At 37.2% G+C, this 19,241-nt stretch overlaps 1 protein-coding gene across 5 annotated transcripts in view; it reads left to right on the top strand.

The window, feature by feature from the left end:
- The first annotated feature begins 837 nt into the window (after nt 1–837).
- The window catches only part of LOC139749438 (ATP-dependent DNA helicase DDX11), a 163,226-nt gene continuing 144,822 nt past the window's right edge, over nt 838–19,241 (top strand). For 2 of the 5 annotated variants that reach the window (XM_071663301.1, XM_071663297.1), the window contains exons 1-3: nt 838–949; nt 5,999–6,146; nt 12,177–12,242. In XM_071663301.1, coding sequence (XP_071519402.1) covers nt 6,012–6,146; nt 12,177–12,242 — 201 coding nt within the window. In that variant the 5' untranslated portion in view covers nt 838–949; nt 5,999–6,011. Of the gene's footprint in view, nt 950–988; nt 1,008–1,567; nt 1,584–1,743; nt 1,758–5,998; nt 6,147–12,176; nt 12,243–19,241 lie in introns of those variants that run through there. The other 3 variants (XM_071663300.1, XM_071663298.1, XM_071663299.1) reach the window with 3 other exon arrangements.

The raw sequence follows: 19,241 nt of genomic DNA, 5'->3' as shown, positions 1-19,241 counted from the left end.
TATATATATATATATATATATATATATATATATATGTAAACGCCCTAAAAACAAATTTTCTTTAATACTGAATCTAACCTTTTTATCAAAGAACATATTGAAATACTATTAATATTGAAATTAGTGAAGTTTACCTTGTGACATTAAACATACGTTAAAGCTACAAATTGTTGCTTCCGCAACACAGACCGGCTAACTTGACCCAATAACTATTTTCCTCAACATCCATGTTTGACCTTAAGTTTTCATGTTATGACCGAAATATAACGTTTACTGTTTCTTGCCCTGGATGGTTAGGGTAATGGATGATTATAGAAACTTTTGCAGCTTTTGCGATCCTGAAGATAAGGATGGCTCTTGATGGGAGATATTTGTTAGCTTTATACATTTCAATTTGTCTTCAGTGTAGTTCTGATGGGGGAAATAAAGTTTTGAGAGATCACTGTGCGAGAGATTTCAGTTTTGATCGGCATGCAATTACATGTTTACCTTATACACTCACCTATTTGTACTGTACTGGGAGGGAGTTTTGCACTGGCTGGGCCTCATCTATTGAACACTCTGCACCCAAAATTGTAATATTAACTTGAGATTTTGTTTGGGCCATTTTAAAAGGTGTACATTTTGTTGTTTCTTAATTGTTATGGCAATGGCTGGAGAATGTTTTTCTAAAAGAGCCGTGCTCGTTCTGTTTATTTATTATTTTTTACATTTTTGTCAGCCCATATTGTCTCACAGAGCAAAAATTTATATCAGTGATACATATTTCATATAGAAATAGACTACCGAGTGGATTGGCTGATATGATATCAATTTTTGTTTAACTTTATGGGCAGTAATATGAAATCGGTGTCCGACCTAGAGGAAAATAAACATCAGCTGTTCGATTTGGCGGGAAAACCGTCGAACGTCAACAGACGTCAGCCGTTGTGGGTTGTGTTCTGCTGTGGTGAGTAGCATCTACTATGTTCTGCTGTGATCATTAACATGTGTTATATTCTGCTTTGGTTAGTAGCATGTGTTGTGTTCTGTTGTAATAAGTGTCATTTGTTGTGTTCTGCTGTGGTGAGTCGCATGTGTTGTGTTCTGCTGTAGTCGGTAGCATGTGTTAATGTTCTGCTGTGATGAGTAGTATGTGTTGTGTTCTGCTGTAGTGAGTGTCATTTGTTGCGTTTTCCTGTGGTGAGTGTATGCATTGTGTTTTGCTGTGGTGAATAGCATATGTTGTGTTCTGCTGTGGTAAGTAGCGTGTGTTGTATTTTACTGTAGTGAGCGGCATGTGCTGGGTTCTGCGGTGATGAGTAGCATGTGTTGGGTTCTGCTTTGGTGAGAAGCATGTGTTGTGTTTTGCAGTGGTGAGTAGCATGTGTTGTGTTTTGCTGTGGTGAGTAGCATGTGTCGTGTTCTGCTGTGGTATCACGTGTTGTATTTTGCTGTAGTGTGTAGCATGTATTGGGTTCTGTTGTTGCAAGTAACATGTGATGTGTTCTGATGTGGTGAGTAGTATGTGTTGTGTTCTGGTGTGGTCAGTAGCATGTGTTGTGTTCTGGTGTGGTCAGTAGCATGTGTTGTGTTCTGCTGTGGTGAGTGGAAGATGTTTTGTTTTACAGTGATGAGTAGCATGTGTTGTTTTCTGCTATGGTAAGTAGCATGTGTTGTTTTCTGCTGTGGTGAGTACCATGTGTTATGTCCTGCTGTGTTCAGTAGCATGTGTTGTATTCTGCTGTGTTCAGTAGCATGTGCTGTGTTCTGCTGTGGTGAGTAGCATGTGTTGTTCTCTGCTGTGGTGAGTAGCATGTGTTGTGTTTTACTGTGGTGAGTAGCATGTATTGTGTCCTGCTGTGGTGAGTAGTATGTGTTATGTTCTGCTGTGATGAGTAGCATGTGTTGCGTTCTTCTGAGGTGAGCAGCATGTTGACATAACGTGTCATGTTAATAGCCAAATAGTGTAATCTTTTTCCTGGCATTGCTGATGTTTTTGTCAATTTACTATATTAAAGTGTCTTTTAAAGCTCTCATGCTTTATTTAGATGGTCAGTATTTGTAAATATAGAAAGTGAGGGTGTTACTAGAATTCGTCAGCATTTGGGTGTACTGCAATGGAAAAATAATTTTCTGTGAGGTTTTATTATTGTCACTAATAAAAGAAGAGGAGTATAATGTCGTAGAGGGTCCTCACTCCAAAGGATTATATCAGTTTCATGCTACTGATTATAGTGCAGCCTTGAAGCTGTTGGAGGTCCATAAAAGAGGGTCCTGGGATTATATGATTAATTGAATATATAATATGGGTAAGGTTTTATTTTAGATACACCACCAAAATATTTTCTCTATGAGGATGAAAGGCACACTTAATAGAGGTGACTTCGACCTAGGGAAGTTGATTTGCTGCATTATTTGTATCTGTAAAAAGTTAGAAGGACTGTAATGACAGAAGGAATATGATAATCAGGGAGAGTGTGAGGTAATATTCAGTGAAACGCTGGTATGAATCAACAGATTCTATGAAAACTTTATGTAGATTTACATATCGGGCAAGATTTACTTTTAATATTCAGTACAGTATTATAGTCAAAGCAGATCAAAGACAGTTTGGGAGGTTTTGCCTATGTATTGGCCCCTTCATAAATGTCTTTGTTTATTATTCATTGTTCTGCGCTAAGCTCTGGTGTGTGGTATATACTTATTTTTATTTTGAATTATCTCTATATCTTTTCCTTTACCCCATCCCTATTCCTGTAATTTAAAAGCAAGGTATTTCTACTATGACAGAACATTATTATAGATGCAGATTCATTGCTATACAATTATTGTTTTGTTTTCATATTTTTTTCTAGCATTTGTAAATTTCCAAAATTGTCCTGGTTTCCATCTCCCTTCTTCATTTCCTGGTATTCCATTCCTTTACTGTCAATTTTACATTTTGCCTTGTCATACTGTTTAGATTTCTTTATTCCATTCTTGCCTCCAAAAGATAGTATATTGTTTTTTTATTCATTTATTTTTCTCTCCATGTTTATTTCATGTGTTATTCTTTCAAGAAGATCATTTCCATTTTCCTTTGTAGTCTATTACAGATAATGAGTCCTTACTTAATCTTTGTCTCAGCTGTGGAGGCTCCTGTTTCCCATCTTATTGCTGCTCTTGCATATATTTTGATGCTCCTAAGATCTTTCTGTATACAGGATCTTCTGCTTTTTGAAGTGTTTCTATATCAGGTTTTGTTATGGGTATTTGTGGTGTACAAAATAGTTAGGAGATATACAATTTTTCAGTAAACCTTTGTAATTATATTGCTTGTCTTTACTTTTATTCTTCATTTCATTATGATTTCACTCTGATTAATATGGCAGTCATTTGTTTTTTATTGTAAACTTTATTTATACTAATATCAGCCTTTCATCAACAAAAGAAAGTGTTTTTCTCTTTCCAGTGGCTAGCAATGTTTTGATGGCAAAAACCATATTTTGATGTTTTGATAATTGAGCCATTGTTTTGGTGCATTACACATGATGGCTAGTGTATGGATGTGAGTAAATACAAACATGGCACAATTAGAGGGAAAATAAAGAAGAAAGAAGTCAAAAGAAGGAAGATGATTAGAATCTTGGTATGAATTATGAGAGGATGAAATCTGACCATGTATGTTAAAGTTAGGTTGAGGACAGTTTAGACCTGTGAACCCAAACCTGCTGAAATGAGATATTAGGGATATGTTGATGATTTGGGATGTCAGATTGAGAGAAAGAAATAGTGTGTAGTATCACAGAGTTGGTTAAGGAATATACCTGAAGTGGTTTAGTAATGTGCAGAGTATGCATAGATTTGGTAAAGAAAAGATGTAAAGTAAGGTACAAAGAAATGGAATATGGAGGAAGGGAAAAACAGCTGACATTTTAGGAAGAGAAGATAAAAGAATATTTGAGGGAGAAAACCCAAGGGCTGGAGCAAGCTAGGGGCATGTATGGAAAAGGGTAGCTTGTAGACTTTTCTACCATTGCCATCCCTCCAGGTGGTAGTTTCTGTGGGGAACAGAGCGTCGTAGGCATAGATAGTTGAGTCTGACGGGTTAATGCTCTTTTGTTATATCTCTTATTTGTAAATATTGATTTGATGAAAATGATAATCAGTTTATTTAATGTAGGCAGTCGGCTAAAAGTACACAGTTAAGATATCACAGAACTAGGAGGTCTTAATAGTAACCAGTAAAGCTAATCATAAAAGCTTGAATATATTGTATATGGTGAATGATCAATTTCTTGACATATTTGATAATTATATACATTTGATATATGTTGATCATTGGCCATTTACTAACCATGATGCGTAGCTAATTGAAATTCCTTACATATTTAGTGTATTATAAAAGCAAAATACATCCTGAGGTGTTTGCTGAGAAGCTTTAAAAAGCAGACAGTTTTTTATTTATGTTCATTGATTGGAAAAAAAGCTATATAATATACAGTAATCATAAATGTGACGCCATCAGGAAACTTTTGTTGGTTGTATGGACTATAAGAAAATAAGATGTGGCCCTTCATTAGCTGTTAGTAAACGTATCTGATTTTTTCTTTATTGCTGAGATTGCCACGTAAGCAGTTGTTAATGCTATATTTACCCTTGAACAGTGGAGCTATTCAAAAATTCCATCATGGTGTGTGGAAAAATAATGGTTTTTATATTGTTATTCCATGATATGATTAGAGTAGCATTTAAAATTTAAAGAGAATACACAGAAAGTTGTGGGATGATAAGTGAGTGCTTGAAGTGGGAGTGAATGATGTGCTTGACTGCAACTGTAGATGACAGTTCTCTTTCTTTAGAGCTTGCTTTCCAACTGTGCTCTGATATTAAAGACATGCACAGCATCAGTGGTAAATAACATGAATTTGCTTTGAAATGTTTTACCTTTTACATGAACATCCTAGGTTTGAGGCGAGGGAGATTGAGTGGCAGAGGTGGAGTGGAAATTGAAGGATTTGTTTTTTCTTTGTATTGAACTGTACTCATATTTCATTAATACTTTGTATCATGTACAGATGTAGTGTTGGTGATGAAGAACATAGATATTTCACAAGACAAATAAATGTGAGTACATAGAGTGGTTGGCTTGTGTGGGAAGGATGATGATGATATATTTCTTTGGAAATATTTTAAACATTCTGTCTATCATATGTTCCTAATGTCATTCATCATATGCAGTTGTTAAATAACTTTTCCCATAAGCATGAGTTCACTGCAGATACCTCTATTGTAGGCCTCCATCCACTTTTTGTAATTCTACTTAAATCATCCTGGTTGCTTTATTCTTCTTATTTCTTATGTTATTCTTTTTCATAATCCTTGCCAAATAGTTCACATTGTAAGTATTCCTCCATCTCATTTAGGTCATGCAGCAGTCTACATATTTTCTGTAGGGTCACAGTGTGCACATGGCCCACAGATGGATGACCATGCACTTATAATGGTGGATGTAGGGGCGATGAGTATAGCAGGAGTATTTCTTGTGCCTGTCTAGTGATAGAAGAAAACTATATAAGCTACTAATGGTATGATAAATCAGCTGGATATTTAAACATAGGGGAGAAAAGTTACAATATGAATTGATGTTGTCTGTTGTTTCTTGAGAGAACATCAGTTGATGTTGGCTGGTGTTTAAGGGTTAAACTATGTTTGATAACCAGGTTTGACTCAATAAATCTATCCCTTAGGTAATACACAATCACACTGAGAATGCCACCTGTGCATTATTCTCTATATTAGTAAAACTTTTTTCCCATTGTTGACAGTAAGTGATACATTACAGTACTGCTTTTAACCTCTTGATGTTGAATTTTTTCCACATGAAAAAAATCTTTTCCTTCTACAGTATTTTTTCTTTGTGGAGATTGAATTTCATTGTTAGAAATCATTTAACTCTGGTATGAATAGTCTTATCCAGCTTCTGCAGAAGCATTTATGACTGACAGTTACAATATTAAGCCAAATACCATTACAGAAATGAGATAAGAATGAATCAGCTCCAGCCTCCTGATGAGTTCCCATTCCCCTTTTCTCCATATGATATCCAGAAGGACTTCATGAGGAATCTGTTCTTGACTCTGGAGAAAGAACAACTGGGAATATTTGAAAGTCCAACAGGGACAGTAAGTACACTGCTAGTCCATATTGTTGTAAAGTAACAACCCTCTTGGTACCTCATAATGCATCATATGCTGTGCATGCATTACATTAATGTATGGGTAATTTAACTAAAAACATTTTAAAGGTGTTAGGGAAAGTCTCTTGTATGAGAATGTATAAGAAATTCTGTTTCATGTAGTCATTAGTGCCATTTCTTACATTCAAAAACAAATTGACTTATACAGAAGTTTTTCAAAATATTTTTATCACTGCATTGATTTAGCAATATGAAATTGATTTAAACTTATGCTTCTTATCAAATCATCATCAGTGATGAATAGGTTATGAGGATTGAAATACTTTAGGCTAAAAGAATGCTTGGTACTGTTTTATTTGAGGCTTGTCACTTTATTAAAAGTAGAATGGATTGGTTATGTTTGTATGGGTGTGTGATAAGCATTATTTTTTTCAACAATACATAAATCGATGGTAGTAAGGGAAATGAAGATCAGGGAACACGTGGTGTTGAATAATTTAATACCTGGTGAAACTTTTCTGAAAATCAGCAGAACCTATGGAAACCTCACTGTATTTCCCCTAGTAGCAAAGAATTATCTCAATTCTTTATGATATACTTTATGATATACTTTTTTCCACATGGTGGAGAAAGTTTGCTAAAAGTTTGTTTTTGCTAGGATAGATATGCATGTAAAAAACACATACAGCACTTTTGGGGCATGGTAACTGTATGTAAACATAAGACTAAAAGAAAGAAAAAAATTCATGTAACAATAAAGATAATGTGAATTACCCTGATTTTCTTAGCCTCTGCAACTATCAACTTAATAAGTGAGGGTGGAAGTGAGTTATTGGGTGGGATAGGAGGCCTTGGGTGCTTTAAGGAGCATGTGGAAAATATCAGTGACTGTTAGGGTAATGACTGGTATGTTTAAAGATATATTATTCCCAATATTGTTGTATGGATGTTAGTCTTGAATCTTTAATGCATAAGAATTGAAATGCCTGAGGACAGTATGTTGTTTGAGGTAAGGAATAGTGTAAGAGTGAGGTGTGATAGTAAGCCCAGTTTTTCTAAGAGAGCTGACCAGTTTCTGTTGAAATTGTTTGAACATAATGAGAGGATGAGTGAAGAAAACCTGACTAAGAGGATGCACATGTAAGAAGTAGAGGGAACGTGGTGAAGGGGGAGACTAAGGAAGAGTTAGAAGGATGGGATGAATGAGGCTTTAGGGTATCAGGGCTTGAACTTTGAAAGGAGTGAGAGGTGTGCATAGGGCAGAGTGAATTGGATAGGCATGGTATACTGGGGATGGGTAGTGAGCTGAAATTGGGCATATGAAACCGTCAAGGTAAATCATAGAATGGTGTAGGGAGCTTGGCTATGTATGGTAGGCTTTGATTTCATTGTTTATAGATAACAACCAAAGAATGATAGATGCAAATAAGGCTGTTGTTTGTTGTTCCTAATGCTACCTCACAAAAGCAGGAAAAGCAGTTGAACATGAAAAAGAGAAATTATCCAAGACACTCTCCAGGTCTTACTCTGTTTTCCACTTCAAATACTGCACAACTATTACATAAGAATTAGTAATAGATTCTACAGTTATTTGGGTAATGCGTTAGAAGTAAAATGTGGTTTTTCATCAAAAGTGAAATATACCGAATGCTACTCTTATGATGCTTTAACTGTAAGTTTCAGAGTATATAGTGGCATTATTGGGCATTACTTCTCTTTAAGTGACACTTTTTTTATTGCATCTTGCATTTTATTTTCAGTCTCACATACCTGGTTTGTGGGTTTGTGTATTACATGAACTGGCCCTTAAGTAGCTGTCATATATTTACAATATTCCCTCAGTGTAGAGACTACTCCTTGTCAGTAATCATGTTTGAAGAAATTTTCAGCTTTGTTATTCAGAGGAATGAGAATGGCAACACTGTACTGTATATTAGCAAGTCCTGTTGAAACTGTTGAGATGGTAGGAGATATGAGAAACATAATGCTTTGTTTTGTGAGAACAGAAAATTATTGGATGTTTTTTTTTTTTTTTTTTTTTTTCTTTTTTTTTTTACATTAGAGGCTCCAGTCACAGACAAAAGTCCACTTCAAGGCTTGGCCTTCATTGAAATATAAAGAAGTTAATGAAAGGGAAAAAAGAAGAGAAGGGAACTTTTAGAGGAAGCAAAAAACCTATCTTTATAGAAGTGCTAAGTCATATCTGTTGGAGAAGACATGAGGGGTTAGAGACTTCCAAAGCTTTGACGTGTAGGGAAAGAAATGATTATCAGAATGGCCCACCCTTGAATTGCCAATGGCCACAGAGTAATCATGTGATGCCAAGTATTGCATGCTATAGCTAATGTTAGGGGCACTCAAGCAGCCAGCTTTAGAGAAGAAGCCAAAGTAATACTTATAAAAGAGAGAAAGTGAACCAGCATTGTGGCACAGGGCAAGTGGGTCAAGTTTTGAAGTAATCCTTGGAGGGTTGAAGAGTTGGATTGCTTTTGACACGACTTTGTCCAGTAAGGATGCTTAGTTAGAACCACCCCAGATCCCAGATGTGAGAACAGTACTCCATACAAGGACAGATCAAGCTCTGTATAAATGGATAAACTTTTCAAAAGAAAAGAAATCTCAACATCTAAACAGGGCTTCCAATTTCTTAAGAGGTAGACTTATCTGTTTCCTTAATGTGTGGTTTCCAAGATAGTGAGAATGTTACAGTAATACCAAGTATGTTCATTGAATCAAGGGGAGGATTTACAGGTCTTTCAAAGGAGAGAGGAGAGTTGTGAGGAATCTTCAATGTAGAGATGGGCAGAAACTCCGTCTCTGAAGAATTAAACTTGATCAGATTTTGTCTTCCCCTTCAAGACATCCTGTCCAAGTCTAAGTTTACTGAGGAAATTTTACCAAGACGAGATGAAGATCGAGTGAGAAAGGAAGGAGAATTGAAGGATATGGAGGATTGCAGTTTTGAGTGTCTGCTTATGAGTGCATTTGGTTATATGTAGAAGAATGGAAATAATTAATGAAAAGAAGTAAAAGTGTATGAGACAGGACAGAAGTTTGAGGGACACTACTGTTGATGGAGAAAGGGGGAGAGGCTGATCCATCAACAAACAAGAAAATAGATTGGCTGGAGAGGTACCTGGTTATGTGGGAGCAAAGTGAGGGAGGGCTAGCCAGAGGAAGCTATCTAGATATAAGGGAGCAAAGTGAGGTTGGGTAAGCAAAAGAGGTGAAGCTTAGAGGTGAGACCCCGATGCCACGCCCTGTTAAAAGCTTTGGATATATATCAAGGGCAACTACATAGGCTTCCCCAAACACCTTCAGAGATGGTGACTAGACATTAGTATGATTGGAATGACTATTACCAGCATTTTTTTTAATTATACAGCATAGATCCTTATTTGTGTCAGTAATAGAGTGCAGTATATTTGTCAGGAACAGAATAAGTCCCAAGACTGATCCCTGCTGAATTTCACTTGTTACATCTACCTTGTTTGAGAGTTAATGATTATACTATTTTGTTTATGATCAGTCAACCAGTTTTCTAGCCACCTGAGTACAACACCATTTATACCATGTACCTTAATTTCTACCAGTGGTCTTTGAAGAGGGATTTCATGGAATGGTTTCAGAAAATCTAGATAATTGCCCAAAGAATTTTTACTTTCATTTTACTTGGTGCCAATGTATAAAAAGGAAAATCTAGGAGAATGATTATATCAAGAGTCATCGTGTAAGTTTGAAGTTAATAGTGATTATTACAGTGGCAAAATTCCATTCCTACAGCACTTGCCAGAAATAATCATCTATTCCTGCTGCTTGGTCTAAAACTAACTGTTTTATTGCTCATCTGTTCAGTCAGTCTGTTAGGGCTGTAGCCCATAGGCCTACATAGTCACCACATTGCTTCTAGTTTGGTACACTTTGGAGATATTTATCCAGTCCATATTTGAATATCTTTACTGCACAGTTTTTAGTGTTTCTGATGCCTATAGGGAATATATTGAAAAACTTTGGATTCCAAATGTTTTTACTGTTTTCCCTTATTGAGCTTACTGTGTCTTTTCATTTCATATATGATATTTTATAGAGGCATTCATGCCTGTCATGACCTTAGAATACTATTATTATGTAAACTTTTGAAACTGTGCTTTTCAGGATCTTTCAAATGTAAATTGTTGTATATCTTTTCTGTCTGCTGTAAAGATACTTTCACAGTTTTAGCTTGTGTCAGTTATTTGCTGGTGAAGCTAACCAGGACCTCTTTTATTTAGCTTTCTATCTATTATATCTCTGACTCCTGTTCCAGTTGAAACCCCAAAGAGGTGGTCATAGCAACAGAGTCTCCACAAATAAAGTACTCCAGTGTCTCTTCTTAGCCTTTTGTGCCTCACTCTTAACAGGCCACTGTCAGATTGTTTGCAGAGGCTCCTATCTAATGTTCCTAATGACTACTTTTGTCTAATGCTCCTATCTACAGCTTTCACTTTATGTTTCTACCCTATAATGTTGCAAAATGTAATCGTCTTGCTAGAAATGCAACTTCAGCAAAAACATGTTTTCAGAGGTAAATAAAGGTTAAAAAAGGATTTGCAAGATTTTTTCATCATCATTGTCATAAGCTAAGATGATGTTTTCCATAAGTACTGTAATGGGCCATTTAACTGGGAATATGTGAGGGTTTCTTTTGCTGTTTTCAGCAATAGATACCTCATATTGACGCTGAAGTATTATTTTGTTTTACACAGTTTTAAGTAATTTATTCCTTCATATTGGTTATTGTTGCCTTTGAGTTTCTTTTCTGGTATTTTGTGAGACTTGATTTTTTCTAATAATCTATTTATGCTTAGTTTTAGAAAACATCTTTTATGCATTGATTCATTAACATCTACTTAAAATTCTTTAACGATGTTTTTCGAACTATGACCTTATTATATTGATTTATGGTGGCATGGTGTTATTTCAGCTCATTCTGTTGAGCAGTGCAAAGACAACTGAAATTGTGTATTTCTTAAATTTGGTATTTTTTCATGACTTATGTTGATCAATATCAAAAGCAGTATTGGTATTCACTTATGCCAAAACTTTCTCCAACCACATTACTGATGAAATCCTTGTTTATACCATGAATAAATTCTAATATACTCATAGTGCAAGCAGGTTTCTAAGCAAATCTTGTAATGTCACTATAAAGCAAGTTTATGTAGAGTCCATTTCTGGAGCTACAGAAAAGTGATTATCCCCACTCTGATACTAGTATGTTGAAATATCCCATCATGATCATTACAGATACCTCCTAACCGGTCATAAGGTCTTTCATTATCTTTTGGTATCAGTGCTGGGGCCTGTATTTTAGTCTGTATGTTATTTTCTTGTGAAGCTAGTCTTCAATTTCTCCAAAAATGGGGAAGTGGATGTTCTTGTTACTAAACTTTTCACTGCAGGATTAAAATCACTTAGATGAACATAGGACACCAATGATATCTTGATTTCCTCTGTCACAGTCTGATGAAATGTAACCTGTGATTGCAAGTTCCTTAAGGAAATATCTACTTTTATTATCTAGCCAAGGAGCAGAGATACCATTTATATTACAGTTCCCTTCTAATGCAGTTGTCTTTTACTCTGAAAATTTTGTTTTGTGCTGTATATGGTGAAGAGCTCTTACAGAGGGTGACAGACCTAATTCACACTGTTTTCTTTTTGTTATGACTTTTTCTGTCCTAGTTAGTCACAGCTTTATGAATAGTGTTACAACAAAGGTAAAGCAAGAATTAATCATAGGAGTGTAATAATGCTAATGGTCTATCATGTCAGTTTTATGATGTACCATGACCTCAGCTTATGGGTTATCTTTAATAATTTCAGTAAATTTTCATTTCTGTTTATGCTTATTACTAGAAATATATATTTTCTGTAAATCAGATCCTGTTGTTGAGTTCAGAATTCCTGAAAATGTGATACGAGACTGTTTAAAAAGAATCTGGTGAATAAAGATCATTGTATTTGTCTGTTTTAGGGAAAGTCACTAAGTTTGATATGTGGTGCCTTGACCTGGCTGAGAGCTCACAATGAACATCATAAGGTATGTTACTCAAGAATTTTCTTTTATCTGTTGGACATAATGACAATAATTTACAAACTTGAATATTCATCTGTGGGCCTTAAGATTATGATTGATATAGAAACTGGAAATCCCAGTTTGATATTTTGTGGTCTTATAGACCTCATGACATGAAAATTAGGATCCAACGCTGTTACGGCATTGGCATATTATGAAAATTAGCTGATATCATTACTTTGACCAGATATTCAGTGTTTTCATTGTGAGTTGTACTCATATGTTTCAAATATTTTTAGACAAGAACATTCCTAGATTTTATGGAATCTGACTTTCAGACACAGTGACTTGCTTTAATTGCCCAAACAGTCAGATGTACAACTTAAAAAATGCAAGCACATATCAGTACCCGCATATTGCCATTTTGTTTAGCAGTGCCCTGAGGTATTGCATTCCTTTCATTAAGAGCTGGTAGTCACTATAGATTAATGGATATGGTATCTGGTCTAGAAATTCACTACTAAAATGGAAAAGATTTTTAATCAAAGTATGAATAGAAAAATGTATAGAATTATTAAAATTACCTTATAAAATGATTCTTATCAGTTATAGTTAGGTTAGAATTAAGGTTATTTAAACCCTTTCTTTGTTTTAGGCTATTGTAGCTGTTACCCTTAAATATTTTATTGGAAATTTTGATCAAAACTGCAGTTGGATGGTGTTTAGTACTTGACCTGACCTAATGTTGCTGGGAGCATAGGAACATACTGTTTCTTAGAATTTACATAAAGGTATTGCTTATATATTAACAATAGTACATTGAGTGTAGAATGGCAAAAGGTGAGAATAAGCGAAGTGAAGGGAGTGGTTGAGGAATGGGAGGTTAGATACTTAGGGAAGCACTGATGGCATGTACAAGAGATGCATGTGGCATGCAAAAGGTGGGAGGTGAGCAGATTGAAAATAGTAATGAGTGGTGGGATGAAGAAGTAAAGTTACTTGTCAGAGAAATGATTGGGAGATGTATAAGAAAAAGCAGCAGGAGGTCAGGAGAAAGGTATAGGGGTTGAAAAGAAGGCAAATAAGAGTTGGAGTGAGAGAGTATCATTAAGCTTTAGGGAGAATAAAAGTATCTTTTGGAAGGAGGTAAATAATGTGCAAAAAACAAAAGAACAAATGGGGGACATTGGTGAAGTGAGCAAAAGGGCAAGTCGATTGTTAAACGTCTGATGAATGAGTAGATGTGCAGTGTTTGGATTGGGGTGGTATGCGAAGTAAGAGGGGTCAGGGATAGTGGTTTGGTGAAAAGAAAAGAGGTGGTGAAAGCCTTGCAGATAATGAAATCCGGCAAAGCAGCTGGATTGGATGGTATTGTTGATTGGTTGGTGAGGATATTTATTGTGTGTATGGGTCATGGTGAGGTGCTTGAGGATTGGCAGAATGCATGTGCAGTGCCATTGTATAAAGGCAAAGGAGATAAAGGTGAATGTTCAAACTACAGAGGCATAAGTTTGTTGAGTATACCTGGAAAATTATATGGGAGGGTATTGACTGAGAGGATGAAGGCATGTGCAGAGAATAAGATTGGGGAGGAGCATTGTGGTTTCAGATATGGTAGAGGATATGCGGATCAGGTGCTTGCATTGAAGAATGTGTATGAGAAATACTGAGAAAAACAGATGGATTTGTATGTGGGATTTATGGATCTGGAGAAGGCATATGATGAGGTTGAGAGGGATGCATTGTGGAAGGTCTTAAGAATATATGGTGTGGGAGGTAAGCTGCTAGAAGCAGCTAGAGGTATTTATCAAGGATGTAAAGCATGTGTGCGAGTAGGAAGAGAGGAGAGTGATTGATTCACAGTGAAGGTTGGTCTGCGGTAAGGATGTGTAATGTCACCAAAGTTGTCTAATTTGTTTATGAATGGGGTGGCTAGGGAAGTAAATGCAAGGGTTTTGGAGAGAGGGGTAGTATGCAGTCTATTGGGTATGACAGGGCCTGGGAAGCGAGTCAATTGTGGTTTGCTGATGATGCTGCACTGTTGGCTGATTTGGGTGAGAATCTGCATAAGTTCGTGACTGAGTTTGGAAGAGTGTGTGAAAGGAGAAAGTTTAGAGTAAATGTGAATGAAAGCTTGGTTATTATGCTCAGCAGGAATGAGGGACAAGTTAGTTGGGATGTAAGTTTGAATGGAGAAAAATTGGAGGAAGTGAAGTGTTTTAGATATTTGGGAGTGGACTTGGCAGTGAATGGAATCATGGAAGTGGAAGTGATTCATGGGAGGGGCACAAAGGTTCTGGGAGCAATGAAGAATATGTGGAAAGAGAAAACGTTATCTCAGAGAGCAAAAATGGGTGTTTGAAGGAATGGTACTTTCAACAGTGTTATATGGTTGTGGGCATTGGCTATAGACAGGGTTGTATGGAGGAGGGTGGATATGTTGGAAATGAAATGTTTGATGGCATTGTGTGGTGTGAGGTGGTTTAACCAAGTAAGTAATGAGAAGGTAAGAGAGAACTATGTGGTGATAAAAAAAAAAAAAAAAACAGTGGTTGAGAGGGCAGAAGAGGGTATGGTGAAATGGTTTGGAGGGAATGAGTAAGGAAAGGTTGACAAAGAGGATATATGTGTCACAGAAGTGGAGTGAACAAGAAGTGGTACACCAAATTGGAGGTGGAAGTATGGGATGAAAAAGATTTTTAGCGATTAGGGCCTGAACGTACAGGAGCATGAAAGTTGTGCATGGAATAGAGTGAATTGGAACAACTTGGTATACTAGGGTCGATGTGCCATCAATGGACTGAACCAGGACATGTAAAACATCTGGGGTAAACCATGTCAAGTTCTGTAGGGCCTGGATGTGGACAGGAAGCTGTGGTTTCAGTTCATCACACATGACAACTAGAAAATGGATGTGAGTGGATGTGGTCTTTCTTCTTATGTTTCCTTGTGCTACCTCACTGTTTCTTGTGGGGTTGGGTTGCGCCGGGAAATGGATGAGGACGAGCAAGCATGCATATGTATAAGTGTATATATGTGTGTGTGTGTGTGTATGTATATATGTGTGTATATGGATGTACATATGTGTATCTGTTTATATATATCCCTGGTGATAGGGAAGAAAGAATACTTCCCACGTATTCCTGCGTGTCATAGAAGGTGACAAAAAGAAGGCACAGAGAAGGGTGCCAAGTGTGGATATTCCCTTTAAGGCTCATTCCTCTGTTCTTAACGCTACCTCGCTGATACGGAAAATGTCAAATGCGTATGAATCTTTTTTTTTTATGTATATTCTAAAGGAGGACTGGGGTGTCTGAATGTGTGTGGATATAACCATGATGAAAAGAAAGGAGAGATAAGTAGTATTTTAAGGAAAGAAACCTGGATTTTCTAGCTCTGAGTGAAATGAAGCTCAAAGGTAAAGGGGAAGAATGGTTTGGAAATGTCAAGCTTTCCTCACTCATTCTCTCTATATACCCAGACCATTTCAGCACACCCTGTTCTGCTCTCTCAACCACAATCTTTCTATTACCACACATCTTTCTTACTCTTTCATCACTTACTCGATCAAACCACCTCACACTACATATTGTCCTCAAACATTTTATTTCTAACACATCCACCCTCCTCCGTACAACCCTATCTATAGCCCATGCTTTGCAACCATATAATATTGTTAGAATTACTACTCCTTCAAACATACCCATTTTTGCCCTCCGAGCTAAAGTTCTTTCTCTCCACATTCTTCATCATTCTCAGAACCTTTGCCCCCTCCCCCACCCTAAGACCCACTTCCACTTCCATGGTTCCATTTGCTGCTAAGTCCACTCCCAGATATCTAAAACGATTCACTTCCTCCGATTTTTCTTCATTGAAACTCACATCCCAACTAACTTGTTCCTCAACCCTGCTGAACCTAAAAACCATGCTCTTATTCACATTTACTCTCAACTTTCTCTTTTCTTACACTTTTCCTATCTTAGTCACGAACTTCTGCAGTTTCTCACTCGAATCAGCCACCAGTGCTGTATCATCGGCAAACAAATACTGATTCACTTCCTAGACCCTCTCATCCCCAACAGACTGCATACTTGCTGCTCTCTCCAAAACTCTTGCATTTACCTCCCTAACCACCCCATCCATAAACAAACATAAGAACCATGGGGACATCACACACCCCTGCCACAGACCGACATTCACTGGGTCCATTCCCTTTAGGAATTCCTTTAAGGGGATGGCCATGGCAAAAGTCTCCATACTTAGTAAACTTCAGTGCTGCTTCTTAGCCTCTAGTGCCTTACCCTTGACAAGCCACAGCAGAGGACAACTCTAGTTCAATTTATCAGATGCTTTTACCTAATATTCCTACCAACCACTTCTACCTGATGTTCCTACTTAATGTTCCCACTAACTGCTTCTACCTAATGCCCCCACCTAATCTTCCTACTTACTTCTATCTAATGTTTGTACCTAATGCTTCAGTCTAATGTTCCTACCTGCTGCTTCTATCTTTTGTTCCTACTGTTTTGCCAAAAGGTGTGGCTAGTGCATAGCACTCTGCAGGAAAATGTAATTACGAACAATGAGTTGCGTGAGTTAAGTGTTTTTAAGTGTAATGTGAGATAAGGAGAGATTATATATTTGTGGGCATAACACCAGCAGTCCATGTATTGATGAAGCAGAAAGAAAAGACAACTCTGGGTCAGTAAAGTGCAGTTTGACAACACTGAAGTAGTGGCTCACCACATGGCCACCAGTAACCCTACCGATACCCAGGCGGGTAGTATCAGTAATATACCTCCCTGGTCGGTAGCTGACTATCAACGACTACCTTAGATTTCACTCAAAGTTCTTCTGTCACTAAAAATATTTTAATGCTTCCATCAGCTTCCTCCACTCCATATGCTATATTGTATTCCACAGTCTCTTCTTTTAACCATCATATGATGTTCTTAGGCTTATAAATGCTGTGAATAATCTCTTATGGTAATCAAGTAACTCCTTGAAAAAGCTTATAAATGCTGTAAATAATCTCATTTGCTAATCAAGTAACTCCTTGAAAAGTGCCTCTTTTTTGTGAAAGCTGAAGCACCATGAAGAATTCTGTAGCAGAATGTGGCTAGGTTGTCAGTATGTTATGGGATTGGATATAGTAACTTTGAAAAATTTTTCAGAAAAATCTGCTTGCTCCTTCGTTCTTTGAATTTAGGAAAAGGTAACATGATATAAATGGACTTTTGGATTGATCGATGGGGCTAGGGGAGGAAGAAGTCTACCTCTGTGTTCCTTGTGCATCATAGAAAGTGACTAAAGGGTGCAGAAGCAGAGGGTTGGAAATCCCCCCTTTTGGTATTTCTATTTCTAAAAGAGGGAACAGAAGGAGCCAAGCAGGGAATGTTCATCCTCCTCTAAGGCTCAGGTCGGGGTGTTTAAATGTGTGTGGATATAACCAAAATGAAGAGAGAGATGCATAGTATGTTTGAGGAAAGAAAATGAAAGTTCTGGCTCTGAGTGAATCAAAGCTTAGGGTAAAGGAGAAGAATTGTTTGGAAATTTCTTAGCAGTAAAGTCTGGAGCTGGTGAGAGGACAAGCGCTAAGGAAGGAGTGGCACTACTGCTGAGGCAGAATTTTTAGGAGTATATGATACGGTGGAAGAAAATAAAGTCTAGATTAATGTGGGTAGAAATGAAAGTGGACAGTGAGAGGTCGGTGATTATTGGTGCTTATGCAACTGGCAATGAGAAGAAAGATCATGAGAAGCAAGTGTTTTGTGAGCAGTTGAGTGAGCGTGTCTGCAGTTTTAATGTAAGATGGGTAATACAGATACAAAGGTGAGTAATGTGTCAGTTGAGGGTATAATTAGGGGGCATGGGGTATTCAGTGTTATGAATGGAAATGGTGAACAGTTTGTGGGGTTGTGAGAATAAAAAGACTGGTGATTGGGAATACCTGGTTTAGAATGAGGGATATACATAAGTATATGTATATGAGTTGGAGTGATCATCTTTGAGTATTGGAATTATATATTAAATGATAGGTATGTAAAAGAGAGACTTTTGGATGTACTTATGCTGAAAGGAGCAGGTGAGGGTGAAGATTTGCAGAGGTTTTTGGTGAGAAGAAATTGGTGAAAGTAAGTGAGCTTGCAAAAGAGATGTTTGAAAAAATACCAGAGGAGACTGTATGTAGAATGGCAAAAGGTGAAAGTAAATGAAAGTAGAGGAGATGGGTGAGGAATGTGCAAGAGATGCATGTGGGATGTGAAAGTTGGGAGGTGGTGAGGTTAGAAAGGGTAGTGAGTGGTAGGGTGAAGAAGTAAAGTTCGTAGTGAAAGAGAAAAGAAAGGTATTCAGGCAGTGCCTACAGGGAAGGAGTGCAAATGATTGGTGGATGTATAAGAAAGTGGCAGGAGGTCAAGAGGAAGGTGCAGGGGTTGAAAAAGGGGGATAATGAGAGTTGCTGGTAAGCAACTATCAGTAAACTTTAGGGAAAATAAAACAAGAGAACAAATTGGAACATCAGTGAACAGGACAAAAGGGGGAGTGATGATAGGTAGTGTTGAAGTTAGGAGATGGAGTGAATATTTTGGAGGACTGTTGAATGTGTTTGATGATAGTTTAGCAGATTTAGGGAGTTTAGGCTGGGGTGGTATGCGAAGTGAGAGAATTATGGACAGTGATTTGGTGAAGAGTGAGAAACTGTGGCAAGATGGCTGGAATGGATTGGATTGCACAAGAATATCTTAAGAATGGGGGGAACTGTGTTGATAGATTGGTAAGGATTTTCTGTGATTTTAGATCATGATGAGGTTTTGAGAGTTGGTGGAATGCATGTATCGTGCTATTGTATTGAGGCAAAGGGGATGAAGGTGAATGTTCAAACTGCAGAGATATAAGTTTGTTGAGTGTACCTGATAAGTTGTATGGAAGGGTATTGAATAAGAGGGTGAAAGCATGCACAGAGCATCAGGTTAGGGAGGAGCATATGGTAACAGAAGTGGTAGAAGATGTGTGGATCAGGTG

This window comes from Panulirus ornatus, chromosome 7, assembly GCF_036320965.1.
Source record: "Panulirus ornatus isolate Po-2019 chromosome 7, ASM3632096v1, whole genome shotgun sequence".
Lineage (NCBI taxonomy): Eukaryota > Metazoa > Arthropoda > Malacostraca > Decapoda > Palinuridae > Panulirus > Panulirus ornatus.
This window is presented reverse-complemented; position numbering and strand designations above follow the sequence as displayed.